The sequence below is a fragment of the Pteronotus mesoamericanus genome, unplaced genomic scaffold (assembly GCF_021234165.1).
Source record: "Pteronotus mesoamericanus isolate MK-2021 breed Mesoamerican mustached bat unplaced genomic scaffold, CSHL_Meso_final scaffold_476, whole genome shotgun sequence".
NCBI classification, from domain to species: Eukaryota; Metazoa; Chordata; class Mammalia; order Chiroptera; family Mormoopidae; genus Pteronotus; species Pteronotus mesoamericanus.
In genome coordinates this window covers 2,601,169-2,620,541 of record NW_026555318.1, presented here as the reverse complement: position 1 = coordinate 2,620,541, position 19,373 = coordinate 2,601,169, and the positions used below count along the sequence as shown (strand labels likewise).

The window sequence follows — 19,373 nt, the reverse complement described above, 5'->3', positions numbered from 1 at the left end:
TAAGGAAAAAACAAAACAAAACAAAACTTTAAAATGTTGCGTACTTTTTAAAAAAATGTTGCATATTCTGCCCCAGCTGGTGTGGCTTAGCGGATTGAGTGTGCTGGCCTGCGAACCAAAGGGTCGCTGGTTCAATTCCCAGTCAGGACATGTGTCTGGGTTGCGGGCCAGGTCCCGGGGCACGCATGTGAGAGAAAACCACACATTGATGTTTCCCTCTTTAAAAATTTTTTAAAGATGTTGCATATTTTAGTGAGTTCAAAGAGTCCTTGAAGCCTACCCCTAGATTGAGAATCCTTGCTTTTATGTTACTAGGAGACACACTTTCAGACTGGATATATCATTTTCTAACTACATCTAGTATTTATGTGATATTTTTCTCTGTTATGCATCCTGTTGAAAGTGGCAGAATATTATGGATTTCAAATGTTTTACAGTTCTCTTAGTGTACTTCTTTTTTTTTTAATCTTCCAAATTTAGGGAATTTAATTAGATAATTCAAGTTGCTTTCAATTCTTAAATATTACGAATTTTACTAATAATTTATACCAAATAGACCATGCTGCCCTGGCATATTATGTGAGTCCTACTAACTAACATGTACAAACTTCTACAAAAGTAGTCATAGACAATATGGAACAAATGGGTGTGGTTGTGTGTTACACAGAAGACTTTATTTACAACAAACAGACTGGATTTGGCCCAAGGTCTGTAATTAGCCAACTGACTTAGATCATAAAAGACAGTAATATAGCATGACCAAAGCAGTTGTCCCCCTCAAGACAAAGTAATCTAAAGAACCCTGGATGGGCAGTCAGAAGATTAATTCAATTAGTAGTTTTGTTATTTACTATTAGAAAGGGCAAGTTATTCAACTACTTTGAGTTTCAGTTTTTTCACCTATAAAATCACGCAGTTGTTCCAGAGAGCCTTATGGTCAACTCCAAAATTATATTAAAATTTAAGGCATTGTCATTTCATATTCCTTTTACTATTGTTTTTAATTTTTTCTTTCATGTAGGTGCCTTTTACCTTGTATTTGAGTATATGGACCATGACTTAATGGGACTGCTAGAATCTGGTTTGGTGCACTTTTCTGAGGATCATATCAAGTCATTCATGAAACAGCTAATGGAAGGATTGGATTACTGTCACAAAAAGAATTTCCTGCATCGGGATATTAAGTGTTCTAACATTTTGCTGAACAACAGGTAACAGTAAAACCAAATGAGGTTAAGCATTTCTTCTCTTTTCTGAGCCCCTTATTTTCAGTTAGTTAATTGGGGTTATAGGTAGACCCAATAATACAGTTTTTTGCATTTACGTGCATCTGATGTTTGTACCTTAGGAACAACTTATAATAGGGGTATCCTGATCAGCAGTTTCCAGACTTCAGTGTTGATAAGGAATTAACAGAGGTAGGATTGCGAATTGCGAACATTTTAAGGAATCACTCACATCCTACAGGAATATTCAGAGAGTTTTTTTGCCATAGTTAGTAATTAATACTGTTGTGGTCCTAGACAAATTCAAACATACTTTGAGTTCTTAATGAAGCTCTCCCTTGTTTAGTGGGGAAAAACATAGGCCTGCTTTTTTAGCTATTCTTGAGACTTTCTCAGTTATCATATTTCAGAGTACACACAGTTGTACAGTTGGTGATTGACCTTTCTGACCAGCACTTACTTCCATGTTTTATCAGTGTAGACAGACACAAATTTGGTGAGGAACGGTGCTAATTCTTCAGAAGTTTTTATCATCTGCTTTCTTCCTTTCTGGCTGTTTTATCTAAACTGCTTTGGTAATATCAGATGTATTATGCACAGTAGTCTTTGGTGATAGCCCTAACCATTGAGGAATAAAAAGCAAGTTTGGTATTATTGAAATCAATCCAGTGTTTGGTTCTTTAGGAAACTAGGCTGTTTACAGCCATCTTCATCTGATTCACCCATTGCTGTTCAATTATATTTGACAAACATTATCTAGATAGGAATATGAAATGATTATGACATATTTTCTGTCTTTGTGGAGTGGGATGACCAATCATCTAGGGCTGCCCAGGACTCTCCTGGTGTTAGCATCAAAGTCCCACTTGGGGTGGTTGGTCAGTGGAGAGCTCTGAGTTTAGCAGGGGAGGTAAACAAATAAATAGCTCAATTCAGTACACACTTAATTAAGCCTTCTTTTTTTCTTTTTCTTTTTCTTTTCTTTTTTTTTTTTTTTTTTTGACTTTGTGAGCACCTGGGAAGATGCAGTCTAGAGGAATGAATAGGGATTTATCAGAAAGACTGAGAACAGAAAGCCAAGTTTCTAGGCAAAAGAAATTACATGGACAAAAGCACATAAATGTGAAAACAATGTAACATGTCCAGAAAACTAAAATGTTGATATTGGTAGGGAAAGAAGGGTAAAGTTGGACAGTTGCAAGGAAACAATGTAAAGATTTTATATGAGTCACTAAGGAGCTTAAATTTTACAGGTGACAGCCACTGAAGGCTGTTGGTTCAGTTAATTCTTTGTTTTTAAATTATACAATTAATGCATTATTTTAAATTTAAAAAACATATAAACTGTACATATTTGTATTTAAATATCTTTATGAAACAAAATATAGTGTTAAGAGATTATTTGTTTATGTTGCTATCTCTGTGACCCATAATTCTCATTAAAGCTGGGCTTCGTTAATCTACACCCATAGTTTTAATGCTTCAAGAACTTGATGATGGCTAGCAGCTTGCAGCTTTCCTGGACTATAGTGTTATCATACTTTCTTCCCTTCCTTTTGCTCCTCCATAGGGGATGTCTCAGGCCACAGAATAACAGAAGTCCTATTTTGTGTCCTTTCTGGTTGGTGGGTCAGGCCCCTCCCTGTTCCCCAACTTCCCACATTCAGAAAATTCAGGAAACTAAGTGGGATGTAGAAGTCTCATGGTCTAGTCTGATCCATCCAGCTTCTGCTCTTACCCATTTACTTCTGGCTACACAGAGACTTTTGGGTGAGGTGACCAGGAGAGCATCATAAGAAGTCCTTAGCTAGACAAGAAAGAGAAAGCAGTTGATGAGAGAGGGGAGAACAGGACTAATAGGTCACATGGGAGTTCCAAACTAGCAGTATATGTAGATTCAGGAGTTACCAAGCATAGAAAAGATTTAAGAAGATGGAACGCAAGGGAATAATCAGAGAAAGAGGAAGAAAATAAAGAATATCATGAATGCAAAATAGGTGAATTTAAGAAGTGAGTGGTCATAGATGTCAGATGATGCAGACAGATTATAAGACTTAAGAGAATCTGAGGATCAGGTCAGTGGTAACAGTGTGGGGTAAATGGGTAGCTAGCACAATTAATAGGAAGGTGATGATGGTAGGTGTGTCTTTAGCTTTTGATTTTTATTTTTTTATTTAAGGATGCAGAGGTTTTAGCATATTTAAGAAAATTAAGAGAAGGTGAAGTTTCAGGAAAGATCCAAAATAATTTAAAGGAGCAAGTTTCTAGAGGAGTTGGGATCAGGAGAGGAGGCTACAGGTGGTAGTAGCCACAACTATAGGTGTTGATTATTCTTGAACAGGAGATTGACTCACTTGTTCTGTAATTGAAGGGGAAAAAAGAAAGAAAGAAGGTTATAGATGGAAAATGTTTGTAGGTAGCATATAAGGTGTTAGGTAGCTCTCACCTGGTGACTTCTGCTTTCAATGAAGATCATTACTGAGAGTGAGAGGGGAGAGGATGGATTAGTATACGCGCTAGGTGCTAGTGATGTTTCGGTCTAGCCTGTTGTCCCATAACTGTGTCTGTTGCCATTTTAACTTTCAGTCTGTTGTATGCCTTGAATCTTGGATCATCTCAGGCTCTCAGAGTAAGGATGCCAAGAAATTTGAGGAACACTTCTTGTATTCAAGTCAACTGTTTTCATTCTTCTTTGCTTTTCTCAGAATTTGCTTATAAATTGAGCTTTAAAATATAATGAAGTTTGAAGCAAGTAGGTAGGATGTCCATAATCTTAACTAGGAATGATTAGAGTTGATTTAACGTAAAACTTTGTTGTTACAGGCATACCTCGGAGATATTGCGAGTTCGGTACCAGACCACCGCAATAAAGCAAATATTGCAATAAAGCGAGTCATATGATTTTTTTGGTTCCCCAGTGCATATAAAAGTTATGTTTATACTATACAGTAGCCTATTAAGAGTACAATAGCATTATGTCTAAAAAAAGTGTACATATCTTAATTGAAAAAAATACTTTGGCCCTGGCTGATGTGGCTCAGTTGTTTAGAGCATTGTGCTATACTAATGGGTTGCAGGTTCGATTACCAGTCAGGGCACATACCAGGGTTTCAGACGTGAACCCTGGTGGGGGCATATATGGGAGGCAACTGTTAGATGTTTCTCTCTCCCTTCTTCTTTCTCTAAAATCAGTGAACATTTAAAAAGATTTTTTGTTGCTAAAAAATGCTAACCATTTTCTGAGGCTTGAGTGACTTTTTTTTTTTAGCTGGTGAAGAGTAGTGCAGTAAAGCAAAGACCAATAAAATAACTTGCTGTAGAACTTTGTTTTACTATTCTGTCCCATTGCTGATATTTTGAGGAGCATCTCATAGCATAGCCTCTTTTTTTTGCCTGTCTCATCTTTCTGCCTGATCTGAGCTATCACACACCTGAGATATCCCCAGTCTAAAATAAGAGTGAGCTGGCTTTTCACTCCCCAAGAAGTAACACAAGCTGTAACTGTAAATAGATAGTCTACATAAGAATTTAGATAAATATGATTAATCTGAAATAATTAATAAATGTTTTTTAATAGTTTCCCAACATTTTGTGTTGCAGTTATTCAAACATTACTTGATATTGCTGTCAAAGACAGGATACTTAGTAGAGTGAAATGTACTTATGGTCGCTTCAAGGGAGTGGTTCTCAAAGTATAGTTCAGAACAGTGCTGGCATCACTTGTGGGCTTGTTAGAAATTCAGACTTTTGGGCTGTGGCCTACTGAATCAGCACCTCTGGGGATGGGGCCCAGGATACTTCTAACAAGCTTTCCAGGTGATTTTTATTTCATATTAAAGTTTGAGAACCCCTCAAGGTCATAGTTATATATCGTTATGATATAGGAAGTGATGGCAGTATTTTAGTAGAAGGTCTCATTATTATAAAAATTGTTTGCTCTGATCAAAGCTGTGTTCCCTCTTTGAAAAAATCTGTTATAGTCACAGTGTTGTTTACTTTTTATTATTAGAAATGTTAAATTACAAGAAAATGGAGACATTAATGTAATAATACATATACAATTAACATTTTACTGTATTTGCTTTTTATTTTTCTGCTTGAATTATTTTAAAGTAAACTACAGACATCATTACATTTGACCCTAAATACTCTGACAAAATAAACTATTACCTATTAACTTCTAACATTCTGTCTATACATTATATAGAGTCTGGCACAAATAACTCCCCAATCTTTTATTACAGAATCATAAACATGTAATTCTGTAACATAACAATATCACACTCAAGCACACCATGACATTTTAGGTGAAGTGTTCAAATTAAAACTATAAATTATTACATCCATATTATTACCCTACCAACCATACTCAAGCAGGCATTACTTCCGCTGAACCCTGAATTTTTTTCAGTTACGTCAAAAATGTCTTGTACACCTAGTTTGTTCAAACCAGAACTAGTTAAGGGTTATGAATGGGATATAATTGTTAGTCCTCTTAAATCTCTCTTAATCTAGAACAGTCTGATTTTCCCCCTCAATAATCAGTATTTAATATTGCAGATTCTAGCCAATGTTGTTTGCCAAGAAATACAGGAAATATTTAGTTGAGTCAAATCCAAAAATACAGTAGTTTTTAAAAAACAACCCTAAAGCTTGGTAAACACTGAGGTTTGTAAACTGGAGTAGTAAAAAGAGACTTAACCTGGGAGAGTGACCATTAAAAATAGAACTAAGAGCAAGAGCAAAGGTTAAAATTAGTTTTTTGTAATGCTTTTAACTCCTCAAACATTAAATTAATTGTTGTCTCTTTTAGGTATAATGTGGTAGTTGCTGCTGTTACTTACGAAAATGTTCTTATTTTATAGCGGGCAGATCAAACTAGCAGATTTTGGACTTGCTCGGCTCTATAACTCTGAAGAGAGGTGAGACATTTATCAAAATTACATCTGGGAAAAAGGAAAGAATGCTTTTTATTTTTGGATACCCTAGTATCCTGCAAGTTATAGTAACTGTCCGAGTTCCATAATTTTCTAAATGTGTTACTACTTAGATTATAGGCAGTAAATTCTATCTAAATTCTTAGATCAGCCTTAGACTGAAATGAATCAACCCAAATTGGAATGGAAGTTAATTTCTTCCCTTCCTTCTTTTGCACAGTTTACTTTTGAACCATTACGTTGCTATGGAGCTGTTTTCAAAGTTCCTGTCTTCAATTGGCAGCTATTTCTGTTTGCATTTAATTGTACAAGTATATTGCATCAGAAGCCATTGTAAATTTATGTCATGTTTTTTTTACATTTTAGTCGCCCTTATACAAACAAAGTCATTACTCTGTGGTACCGACCTCCAGAACTTCTTTTGGGAGAGGAGCGTTATACACCAGCCATTGATGTTTGGAGCTGTGGGTAAGGCTCCCTTCACTTTTTCTTTTGTTTGTAACTCACATATTGAACTTGTATCCTGTTCTCTCTCTGCATTCACTTTTTTGCAGCTTTAAGTTCAAAAGGGGGGCGATAAATTTTTAGATTTCAGAGAAGTCTGTTGAATATTTCTTAATATCAGAAATACTTTTTTAACATTTCACCAATTGTCATTTTATTTCTTTTAACTTAGTTTGCATTGGAATTCAGATACATTCAAATAAGATCCATGGATTGCAATTGATTATCTGAAGTCTTTTAATTATAGATTCTCCTTCATCTATCTTGGGTCCCCTCGCCCCCATTACATTTGTTCTGTAGAGTTTCCCACAGTCTAGATTTTGCTGATTGCATCCTCAGGATGGTACTTTTTATCATGGTTCTCTATTCCTTTCATTTTCTGTAAATTGTAGGTGAATTCAAGTTTGATTCTCAATCATTCACTGACCCTGAAACTACTTGACAGATGGTTTTGTGTACTTCCGACAGATTATATAGTCAGTGGTACATCATGGTTGTATGTGGGAGACAGAGGGAACCTCTACCCAGAGTACAGGCAATAACTGGGTACAGTATCTGTAAAGAATTTAAAAACAATAAAACAATCCACTACATAATAGTCTGATTTTATTATCACCTTACACAGACAATTCTAAACAATGTCTGATAATATGTTCCTACTAGGGCAGATTTATTTTTGTGTGCGCACCCGCCCTCTCCGCCCCCCACTTTATACAATATATAATTGTATCTTTTTAAAATGTTGTCAGTGAGCATCAGCAAGCCCTGGACAGGTTTGCTTAGGTGGTCAGAACATCATCCCGATACTCCAAGGTTGCGGGGTTCCATTCCCTGTTCAGGGCACATAAAAGAATGAGCCAATGAATGCATAAATAAGTGGAACAACAAATCAGTATACCCCCTTTAAAATCAGTAAATAAAAATTTTTTAAAAAGAAATTAATCAGCTATTAATGATCTACATCATTAATTCATATGTGCTTGTTTTTGATAGTGATAGTCTAATTATATCATTCCTTTCTGGAATAAAGATAACTTATTTATTTGGCTAACCCAAGGTACAAATGATATGGAAAAGGTAGGGATAAAGGTTTAATTTTTTTATTTTATTTACCAGTTTTCAGGATAAAGAGATGGTTTCCTAGCATTCTCTAAAGATGACCAGAGATAGTTTTGGGGCCTTGTTTTTTAGTTTCATAATGAACTCATAGAATTAAACATATATGATGTGTTTTAATTCATTATGATCATCATCCTTATTCCTGTTTGAACTGTCCAGTCTTTGGCTGGTGGGAATTTATTCAGGTTAATTTTGAATCTTCTTGATATATCCATAGTAGTCTTTTATTACCTTCTTCTTTTTCTGGTTCCAGGTTCGTCCTCTTTATTTCCTGCCCCATACCTGGCATTGGCCATTTCTCTAAGGAGTCTTAGTTCCTTTTTGTTGAAAATGTTTACCACTTGTTTGTAAGGGGAATATTAAATTGTTTCTTATGCTGTATGCCGTATACATGCATACTTTTAGGCTTTTGGCATACATACTTGCCAGTGGAGCATATCTCTTTTCCCCATTCTTTGCCTCTATTAATATCATTCTTTAAAAGGACCACCGCAGGGGTTTTGTTTCAAAATTCAAAAGGGGTGAAGGAGAAAGAGCATAATTTCTGTGGTAGCCTATCTAACTCAAATGAAGCTTTAGTTAAATTTTACTGACTCAAGCTGGGTGTGTTTATGTTCTGGACTATTTGCTTTAATAGTATTAGCATTTAAATTGTCACAACTAGGCTCTAAAGTTAATGCTCCATTAAGATGCACAGGGAAAGTTCAGAGCTCTATTGGTACTATTATTTCAGTCTCTGCAACCTGCCACCTTAGTGTGGTAGCAGAGTGTTGATTGCATAATGATGTCTTCCGCATTAAAAGACTGGAAACTGAAATTAAAAAAACACACAAAAACACAATTGGAAATTAAAATTATAGAAAATTAGACTTTCTTTAAAGCCTAGTGACTCGTTGGATTGAGATTTGATGTGAAGTTACTACTTTGGTGATCAAAGGTAGTTTCTCTGAAGATATTTTTGTGGGATGTTCTTTTCAGAGAATTGCTGGAGCAGTTCAATTAGAAATTCTGGGGAGAAACTAGAAAGGCTATACAAGATGTTGTACCTAGAGTCTGAAAACCCAGCTGGGTGGGTGGGTGGGTGGGTGGATGGGTGGGTTGGTTGGTTGGTCTTTGAGCCACTGTATTTGAAATTTTATTTGGCAGTTAATGTTGGAAACAATTAAATTTTATTTTACTTTTTTATCTCTGGATAAGGTTTGAGAGAATATAAGAAGTAAGAACTTGTCATTAACATTAGCAAATACTAATAAAAAAGGTTTGAGTAACTTTAAGAGCTAGGTTTGTTCTGTTTTCTCAAATTTAATCAAGGTAAATAATTTCAAAGTAAAACCATATAAACATTGGTTTTTTTATTTTTGAATAAATCTCATCAAAGCGCAGACCAGAGAAGAGATTCTTTGTCCACTTTTTTCTTTCTCACTTAAAAAAAAAAGAAATATTTAATGCATACAGAAGAGTATAAAGTATTCATATTTTTTCATTTGCTTTTGTTTACTTTGAAATAATTTTAAATGTACAGAAAAGTTAAAAGAACAGTACAGAGTGTAGCCATTTTCAGATTCACTAAATTTTTTTAGCCTTTTAATTGAGGTATAGAATAAACTATATATTTAACATATACATAGTGTGTAAACTAGTAAAACCATCACCTACAAAAGTTTCCATGTGCTCCTTTGTAATCTCTCTCCTGTCTACACTATCCCATTCCCAGGCAATCACTGTTCTGATTTCTAGCACTATTGATTGATTCTCATTTCTAGAATTTTATAGAAATGGAATCATACAGTGAGTGTATGCTCTTTTTTCCCTCTTACATCTTTATCTATTTTTAAAATTTTTTATTCTCCCCTGAGAATATGTTTATTGATTTTAGAGAGAGAGGGAGGGAGATGGGGAGAGAGAGAGAGAAAATAAAAATCAATGTGAGAGAGAAAAGACATCAATCAGTTGCCTCCTGTACATTTCCCAACTGGGGATCGAACACGCAACCTCGGTATATGCCCTGACTGGGAATTGAACCCACAACCTTTTGGTGTATGGGACAGTGCTCCAGCCAACTGAGCCACCTGGCCAGGGCTCCTCTTGATCTTTTATTCAACATAATTATATTGAGATTCATTCACATTAGATTCACTAATTTTTTTTTTTTAATTTTAAGTCCTTACCCAAGGACATTCTCATTGATTTAGAAATTGGGGAAGGGAGGGAGGGTGGCAGGGGAGAGAGAGAAACAATGTGAGAGAGGAACATGGATTGGTTGCCTCTTGTACTTGCCCCAGCTGGGAACAAATCCATAACCTAAGTATGTACCCCAACTGGGAATTGAACCCAAGACCTTCAGATTTATAGGATGATGCTCTAACCAACCAAGCCATACCAGCCAGGCTTCACTAATTTTTATTATCTTGCCACATTTGCTTTTATATTCATATATGTATATAGGTATGAATATATGTCATACAATATACAATATATAAGTAGAATAAAATGTGTTTTTATAAATATACCACATATTTTTTCCCAGAAGTATTCAAAAGTAGTTGTATATATCATGCTCCTTTCCCTCTTACTATTTAATGTACATTTTCTTTATTTAGAGAGAGGGGAAAGGAGGGAGAAAGAGAGGGAGAGAAACATCAGTATGTGGTTGCCTCTCATGTCCCCCAACTGGGGACCTAACCCACAACCCGGGCATATACCCTGACTAGGAGTCAAACCGGCAACCCTTTGGTTTGGCAGGTCAGCACTCAATCCACTGAGGCACATCAGCCAGGGCTAATTTACATTTTCTAAGAATAAAGATAATCTCTTAAATAGTCACAGTACAATTATTAAATCCAGGGAATTTAACATTGAACCACTGTATTTAATATAATACTTTAACTTACATTTCATATTCTCATTTAGTCATTATCCTAAATAATGTCCTAGAAACAATACCTCACATGATAGAGGATCCAGTCTAGTATCATTTATTACATTTAGTTGCCTTTTTTTTTAAAGAAGTGATTTGAGAAGAGATTAGAGTCACAAGAAATAAAGACTTAATTTTTTTTTTTTAAGATTTTTAAAATTTATTTTTAGACAGAGGGGAAGGGAGGGAGAAAGAGAAGGAGAGAAACATCGTGTGTGGCTGCCTCTTGTGTACCCCTTACTGGGGACCTGGCCCGCGACCCTTTAGTTCAAAGGCGGGCACTTAGTCCACTGAGCCACACCAGCCAGGGCTAGCTGCCTTTCTTTAATCTGGAATAGTTCCTAAATCTTTCTTTGTCTTTCATGATTTTCACATTTTTAAGACTATAGGCTTGGTAGTTTCAGGTTATGAGGTTTTGGCTGGAATATTCACTCCATAAGTGTTCTTTTCAAGTATCACATTTGTATTAACATGAACCTTGTTTGCCTCTTTTGATGTTAATTTTGGTCACTCAGTTGTCTTTCCTCCCATTAAATAGTTACTAGTTTTCCTTTTGTAATTAATAAGTAATTTGTGGAGAAAAATTTGGAGACTCTGTAAGTACATTAATATAGTTTTGAAAGACCTTTTCAAAATGATGAAGGTATTTAAGTATAATGTATCTGAAAGTCCTATTGAAACTGCTCTTGACTGATGACAGTAAATTTTTTTACAAATAGTGCCAAAAGGGCTAGAGTATTGTTATATTATAGGAACTGCTAAGCGTCCTTGTAAAATGAAGCATGGTTTTTTTAGTCTTCAGTTATTTTTTTAATTTATAATGGAACATATAGAAAAGAACTCTTGACCCCTTTTCTCTGTTTATAGATAAGTTGTCTCTTATAGTTGGCAAGGATTTGATCTGCTGGCAAATTCAAATTCTTTATACTGTCCATTTTCACTTCAAGAAATATATTTTCTGTTACGAAACTCAGACACTGCAGTTTTGGGTTAATTTACAACATGTTATATATATTATAAAAGTTTATATATATACCATAAAAGTTTATGGAGACACACTTTAGTCAGACTTCAGGGATTTCTCTTCTGACCTCTTGATTTTACTCTTTCTAGGTGCATCCTTGGGGAACTGTTCACAAAGAAGCCTATATTTCAAGCCAACCTGGAACTGGCTCAGCTAGAACTGATCAGGTATAGCCGTACATGTGCTCTGAGTGCCTAGGTGTGATAGGTAGTCACATCCTCTAATTTCTAACACTTTCAGCCATTCTACTAAATGATTTTGTGCTCCTTGTGTCCAAGTAAGTTTCTCTTTACTCACTCAGGTTTACCATGTATTTTTCATTGTGCTCTCTATATAAAGAAGTTGTATTCTACCTACTTTTTAGGTCAAGTAGGACTTTGCACTTTTTTTTATTCTTCATATGAAAGCATGCCATTTTCAGTATAGTTATTCCATTCTTAGGGTAAGATACAATTTATTCAGCACTAATTTATTGAGCCTGTTTTGTAACAAATTTTTTTCTTTGTTAAACTTTAGGATTCAGAAATAAATAAAATAGGTCCTTGCCTTCAAAAGAGCTCAGAGTTTAGTAAGTGATACAACATGTAAGCAGATAATTATAAAATAGAACCTAAAATAGAGGCTTACAGGAAGGCCTGGGTTAGGGGTGGAATTTAGGTTGTTTTATTCGATAAGATTAAAGAAAAGAATACAGCCAGCTAATCTAGACTTTTTAAAAGGTAGTATATAACTCATTATTTGTTATGCAGTAAACTCAATTTTCCATCAAAATTTTCAGCCTTAGGCTATCTTTTGCCAGTTTTTTCTGTAGGGACATTGTAGGGCCAGCTCAACCCTTTGTAATTAACACTAACTGAACTGAACAAAATTGGTAATGAAAATCTCTGTGAGGAATTAAAAACATGTTTTACAAGACCAAATATGTGGATCACTTTAGACTATTGTGCCAATATTTTCCCTTCATTATCTTTTAACCAGTTCTTTCTATCCTAATCCTTCTGTCCGTAAAGCAGTGAGGTCATGTTTTTTTTTCTGCATGTCGTCTAATTTAATAAGTTCTCAAGATGTAATCGTTTCTGCTTCTAGAATCTCCAGAATTCATGATGCTGACTTGCTCACTTTTTTATTTCTGCTTTCTGCTTTGTTTTCAGTCGACTCTGTGGTAGCCCTTGTCCAGCTGTGTGGCCTGATGTTATCAAGCTGCCCTACTTCAATACCATGAAACCGAAGAAGCAATATAGAAGGCGTCTACGAGAAGAATTCTCTTTGTGAGTTTGACAAAAATGTACACCTGATTTCTGTGTTTGACTGGTATTTGGTTTGGACTTGGCCTTTTTCTGGCCTAGAGAATTAGAATTGACCCAATTTATTGGGGCAACACACCATAGGGAAACAGTTTATTTTTGTTGTTGTTGTTTTGTCATAGCCTTTTTGTAATTTTCTTTTTTGAAGGCTTTAACTGATAGAAAACTATTTTATTTTGAACAATTATATATTTTCTCATAGTCTTTTTGATCTTTCCAAGACAAAAAGAGAATGTAATTGCTGGCTTCATATTTTCTACCTGTGTTATAGCACTTCTTAAATCCTCTGTGGAAGAAAACCTGCTTGCTTGTTTAGACAGCTTCCAACTCCCTTTCCACAATTTTACATGGAACTGGAAATTCAGAGACCTTTGACACAAGGTTACAGGTGTACGTACTGTGGGGTCATTGTGGACTTGTTTTTTCTCTCTTCCTTTCCACAGCATTCCTTCAGCAGCACTTGATTTACTGGACCACATGCTAACACTAGATCCTAGCAAACGTTGCACAGCTGAACAGACCCTACAGAGTGACTTCCTTAAAGATGTTGACCTCAGCAAAATGGATCCTCCAGAGTAAGTGCTGGTGTTCATGTAGTGACCCTACCCCCCTTCCCCCCAGGCCTAGGAGATGAGAAACTCATAGTAATAGATCTTTAGGAGAAACTGCAAATGGAGCAGTATCCCCGAATAGTATTATGGTTGATAAGAGAGTCTGTTCCCTTTTTTTTTTTTTCTTAACAATAGATTAGATATGATATTTGTCCTAATTTGACTCAAACTATCTTCTTTTCTTCCTGGACCCCCAGCATATTACCCTATAGGAACCACTTTGAACCTTCTAGTTCTTACTCTTTTTTTTTTTTTAATTTTTTTTTTTTTTAAGAGAGACAGGAAGGGGAGAAAGAAAGGGAGAGAAACATCTACCTGGAGAGATAACAGTGATTGGTTGCCTCTTGCACATCCCCAACTGGGCCCCACAACCCAGGCATGTGCCCTGACTGGGAGTCGAGCTGGTGACCTTTCGGTTCGCAGGCCAGCACTCAGTCCACTGAGCCACAGCAGCCAGGGCTAGTTTTTACTCTTAGCTATTCCATCTATTTGAATTGCCTGTATCTGGTGACCATGTATATCCACACTTGCAAGGACAGTCCTAATTTTAAATAATTTGCATCACTGTCAGATAATTTCTGCATCAAAATTCATGTAGAAAATGTGATCTTTGAATGTGTATCTCTTTCATCAGAGTTTTATGAATTTCTTGTGTTCTCTAAGATCCTTAGGGTTTCTACACTCACATCTCATATTCTGACAATAAAAAATCTTTTATCTTTCAACTTATCACTGACAGCATTATAGCTTTCATGTTAGAGTTTTGGGGCATTTTTTTTCTTACAGAAAGACTGTATATCTTAAATGAATAAGACGTTAGTACATAATAGGTAGTAACTACAAATCCGATTTTCCCAAAGAAATTTACTGCACTAGAATTTTGATACATTGAATGTGGCTTGAAATACATAAAGCTTTTTACTGAAATTTGGGAGCTCTTGTAATAGGTTTTTGACTATGGTAATCTTTATTGTAGGAAGATATGAGGTACTTGGGACTGTTTGCATTATCATGGGAAAGCCTGGAAGCATATTAAATATATTTAAATATTCTAATAAACTCCACAAATGAAAACTATCCAGTCATGGAAATTCAATAGACAGAAAGAAGAATGAACCAGTTTTTTTGGTCTGATTCACAGACCAAATAACACATAAATTGATTTTACATAGAGGGTGTTTAATAATGATATGCTTATGTTGTTCCAAGATTTAAATCACCACTTTGCCTGGACTTTTTGTAGCCATTAACAAGCCAGTCATTTCTGTGCTATTTATTTCCAACTGAAACTTGACCAGTAACATTCTTTATTCTTGTTATACCAACCAAGAACAGTTACAAGACTTAACTATTTGGCTGGATGTGGGCATTTATATAGCAGGTGTGTCTCTGGTTATTAGCAAGAGCCTCACTTCTCGTTATAGAAACCTTTTCGGCTTTTTGACGTTCATTTCCTCAAACTATTATATACCATGATTCCTTTTACACTGCCACTATTTATTTACTAACTTCTCTGTGTAATTTTTTGTTTTCCTTACCCTTTGCATTTCCCACTGTTCTTTGCCTTCCCATTTTAATATCTCGTTCCTCTGTTCACTCACTGTCACATTCCCACACATATGTCCCCTTTGCTTTGTCTTTTTTCAGCCTCCCCCACTGGCAGGATTGCCATGAATTATGGAGTAAGAAACGGCGACGGCAGCGACAAAGTGGTATTGTGGTAGAAGAGCCACCTCCATCTAAAACCTCTCGAAAAGAAACTACCTCAGGGACAAGTGCTGAGCCTGTGAAGAATAGCAGCCCAGCACCGCCTCAGCCTGCTCCTAGCAAGGTGGAGCCTGGGGCTGGGGATGCAATAGGTCAGTGCTGAGATAAAGACTTCATGCTTTTTAAAGCATATTTTGGGAGGTTTTGAAGGTTAAGTTTAAGGATGTATGTGTGTGTTCTCATTTTAGTAAAAAGGAGATAAACCAAGTTTTGTATATGTGGATTAGAAAGCCTATAATAGTTTATTTTCCATTCCTGAAATAAGAAATACTGTTTCTTCATTAAATGTGTGGCTTAAATTAGTAAATTAGGTAAGCCAAATTTAATTTAGTTCATCCATGGAGCTCTAACACACACAATTTGGAGCCCTGTATATGTTAGATTTGATACAACCTTCTTCGAATCTGATCATGTTAAAGCACAATTGCTAAATGTAGTTAGTTCTGTAGACTGTTACCTAAATATATCTAAAACTGTATAATAATGAACTACTATAACAAAGAGGTTCTCCTGTGGTACCACCAGTTTTTCTGAACTACATATTTTCTTTCCTTGGCTCACTTCCCCTTCCCTGTCCATCTACAACAGTAGTTTTCAATGCTGGCTGCACATTAGAATCATCCAGAAAGTTTTAAAAATAAGCAGCCCTGAACAATTGCCAGATCTCTAGGGATGAGGCCTGAAGCCTAGTAATTCTGATGTACAGTAAGGATAGAAAATCACTGACCTTGAAAAATAAAGGTAAAATAACTTTTACTTACAGTACAGAGGTGTTTGAGTTAGTCCATGTATTTTTAAGCAATAATACAAAAAATAAATCGTGTCATGATGATTCGAGGCATGGAAAATGAGACATTCAAAATGAAACCTCATTCACTGGATATTGTAAGTTGCTGTTGTCAGTTGAAGAAAGCAAAGGTCTTTTTCCCTGCCTCATCCTCTTGTGTTGGCTTCACTCTCTACACAGGCCTCGGTGACATCACCCAGCAATTGAATCAAAGTGAATTGGCAGTGTTATTGAACCTGCTGCAGAGCCAAACTGACCTAAGCATCCCTCAAATGGCGCAGCTGCTTAATATCCACTCCAACCCCGAGATACAGCAGCAGCTGGAGGCCCTGAACCAATCTCTCAATGCCCTAACGGAAGCCACTTCCCAGCAGCAGGACTCAGAACCCATAGCCCCTGAGGAGTCTTTGAAGGAGGCACCCCCTGCTCCAGTGGTCCAGCCTTCAGTAGAACAGAAGACCCCTGAAGCTTCAAGCACACCAGCTGACATGCAGAATATGTTGGCAGTTCTCTTGAGTCAGCTGATGAAAACCCAGGAGCCAGCAGGCAACCTGGAGGAAAACAACAGTGACAAGAACAGTGGGCCACAGGGGCCCCGAAGAACTCCCACAATGCCACAGGAGGAGGCAGCAGGTAAACAGACCGGTCATGAATCTCATTGAGTTCAGGTGCTGTTGATCCTCTTAAAAAGTCTCTTTAATATTTTCTTTTTCACATCAATGGCCTCAGTTTCAGTTTTTCTGTAACCTAGTCTACAGGAGAACATACCAACAAGTGATGCATTTCTTGCCCGGCTTCTTTTATTTAAGTCTCAAAGCTTCTCAAAGCACCTTTCATATACTGATTGTTTTTTCATTTCCTAGGAGGTAGGTAAGTAAAGCCCCTGTGTTCTAACCCACAGAAACCACATCCATAGCTAGTGATGCATTTGAACCACTGTGTGTATGGTGGCCAACTAGTACTAGCACTTGAAACTCTGCCTCCCAAACAAGCCATCATCAGATTGTGCAAGTAGTAAGTGGTACTCTAGTGTAGTGGATGCTGGATACCAGAGTCTTGTCTGAAAGTTACATTCAAGAAAACCCTAATAAAATTATCATTGTTAATCTCCTGAAAATTAATCTGGGAATATTTTTAAGTAAATAATTAACACCATACATTTCCTTTTCAAAAACTAATAGAATATAAAAATAATTCCTTTAAAAGCTGTGTTCCTGAAAGAGACAGTTGAATGGATTTTAGATTAAGAAATGAGCATTATATAAAGAAAAACTGAAAAAAGGAAATATGTTATATCTTGATCTCACGTGACCACAGCATGCAATTTATTATAAGGAAAAGAAGTTTGTCTAATCAATTCTGATTCACAGTGTGTTTGCAAAATCTTATCTAAAAGTGTTTTCATCTTCTTGGAAATTTTCACTGTCCATGAAGACCTCATGAATTGGGGAATGAGAAGAAGTACAAGGGTTGAAGATATTCACAAACCTTCAACTTCAGGGTTCTGCATTCATGTTTTATGTGGGATGTCGTAGAAAGTATATGCCTTTTTTCCACTGGTATAGGGTCAAATATATAAGCTATTTTTCATATGTAAAGCTCTTTAAAACTGGATGATAACATAAATGAAATTAACCCCTGTACTTTACAGATAGGAAAACTGCAATCCAGGGAATTTAAATTAGCCTGCCTATGGTCCCACTGCTGGATCCATATTATTGGCAGAGCCAGAATTTAGAACTTCTGTACCCTCTTAATTGTGTTTCGTAATTCACTTTGCTATTCTGTCATCTAATTGCAGTTGTTTTTAAGAGACTCCAGGATGTGGAATAAGAGAAGGCTAATCTAGAATTAAAGCAAACCTCTTTGTATCATCTCTCATACCCATTTCCTCTCTCCCTCAGAAAAAATTTAGCTATATCAAAATATGTGGAAGAAGTGGTTCAAATTAAATAGCATAGTGATTGAAAGAAATTCACTTAATAATTGAGCCAACAAGCTATCAGCCAAATGATGAAATTGAACTAAAATTACGGCCTGGTTTATAGCCAAAAATTGTTTGATTTGCTTTTCAGAGGAGAGTAAAAATGCCACTTGTAATTATTACAGTCACCCCTGGATTAACCAGTTAGTGGTTGCTGTGTCTCTCATGTTGTTTCTCCCCTGCTGCCTCTCTTTAAGCCATTTTACTGTTCACTAGCACTTCCACCAGAGGGCAGACTAAATAAGTCAGAGAAGGTGAAAATCTATCAGTTTGGCTACTGTTCTAGCTTCTCCGTACTTGTTGGGAAAAGGTTATGGTTGAAATCTGATGAGTCAAATAAAGTTTTTAAGTTATTTGTACATTTCATTAATATCGCCCTCCATTAGTACAGACTGTTAAGGATTGGTAATATTGTTAACACTAAATCTTAGTATGATTTTTTAATGTGATCTTTATTTTTAATACCTTTAAGAAGTTTTATTAACCTTTAATAGCTCTTTACAACCCATCTGCTTTTGCTACTTTGAAATAGTTTTCATCCTCTCATAAACGTGAAAGAATTTGAGCTCAAGATTTAGTTCTATTGAAACAACTAGGCTAGTTACATAAAAGACAGAATTTGAATGTGAAAAGTAGTATACCTGGAAGAGTATAAGTTTAGTTTTAACCACTTTAGCAGTTGGACATTTTTAGAATTGTTTGCCCTCAGTGTTAAAAACAACAATCTGGTGTTCCATTTCATGTATTGTCCAAAAAATACTTTTACAAATAACTGGTACTGTGATGTTTTTATGTAGTGAGATATGTAGCATTGACAATTAAAAAGTTCTGAAATCTATAGATGTTTGTAGTCCAGTTAGCTCTCCTTTTTCAGGATGCCTGCTTTCAGGTTATGAGTTTTCCATAGTTAATTTTTTTGTCCTTAAATTCATTTTTCTCCTACCACCTAGTTAACCAGCCAGTCTGTCAACAAGTTACTTGGGCAGGTACTATATATAGGGTAACCAACTTAACCCTGTCCAGTCCTGGTTTTAAAAGTGAGAGTTGGCAATTTGGGAACCCTCTCAGTCCTGGGTAAATTGGGACTGTTAGTCTCCTACTTGTATGTTACATATAACATCTGACCTCATCTGTCCACTGCATAACTTGACAGTTTTATAGTGTTTTCGTGGTGCTTTCATCTGCATGCTAAG

The 19,373-nt window shown here is 36.0% G+C and overlaps 1 protein-coding gene across 7 annotated transcripts in view; it reads left to right on the top strand.

Annotated features, from left to right (window-relative positions):
• CDK12 (cyclin dependent kinase 12) overlaps nt 1–19,373 on the top strand; it is a 69,474-nt gene that overhangs the window by 18,649 nt on the left and 31,452 nt on the right. For all 7 annotated transcript variants that reach the window (XR_008530867.1, XM_054593685.1, XM_054593687.1 and 4 more), the window contains exons 6-13: nt 1,022–1,211; nt 6,092–6,148; nt 6,530–6,631; nt 11,817–11,894; nt 12,879–12,995; nt 13,475–13,606; nt 15,290–15,501; nt 16,377–16,829. Coding sequence is in view for 6 of the 7 variants with exons in the window: in XM_054593685.1 (XP_054449660.1) it covers nt 1,022–1,211; nt 6,092–6,148; nt 6,530–6,631; nt 11,817–11,894; nt 12,879–12,995; nt 13,475–13,606; nt 15,290–15,501; nt 16,377–16,829 (1,341 nt within the window). In the remaining variant the exon portion in view is untranslated. The remainder of the gene's footprint in view (nt 1–1,021; nt 1,212–6,091; nt 6,149–6,529; nt 6,632–11,816; nt 11,895–12,878; nt 12,996–13,474; nt 13,607–15,289; nt 15,502–16,376; nt 16,830–19,373) is intronic.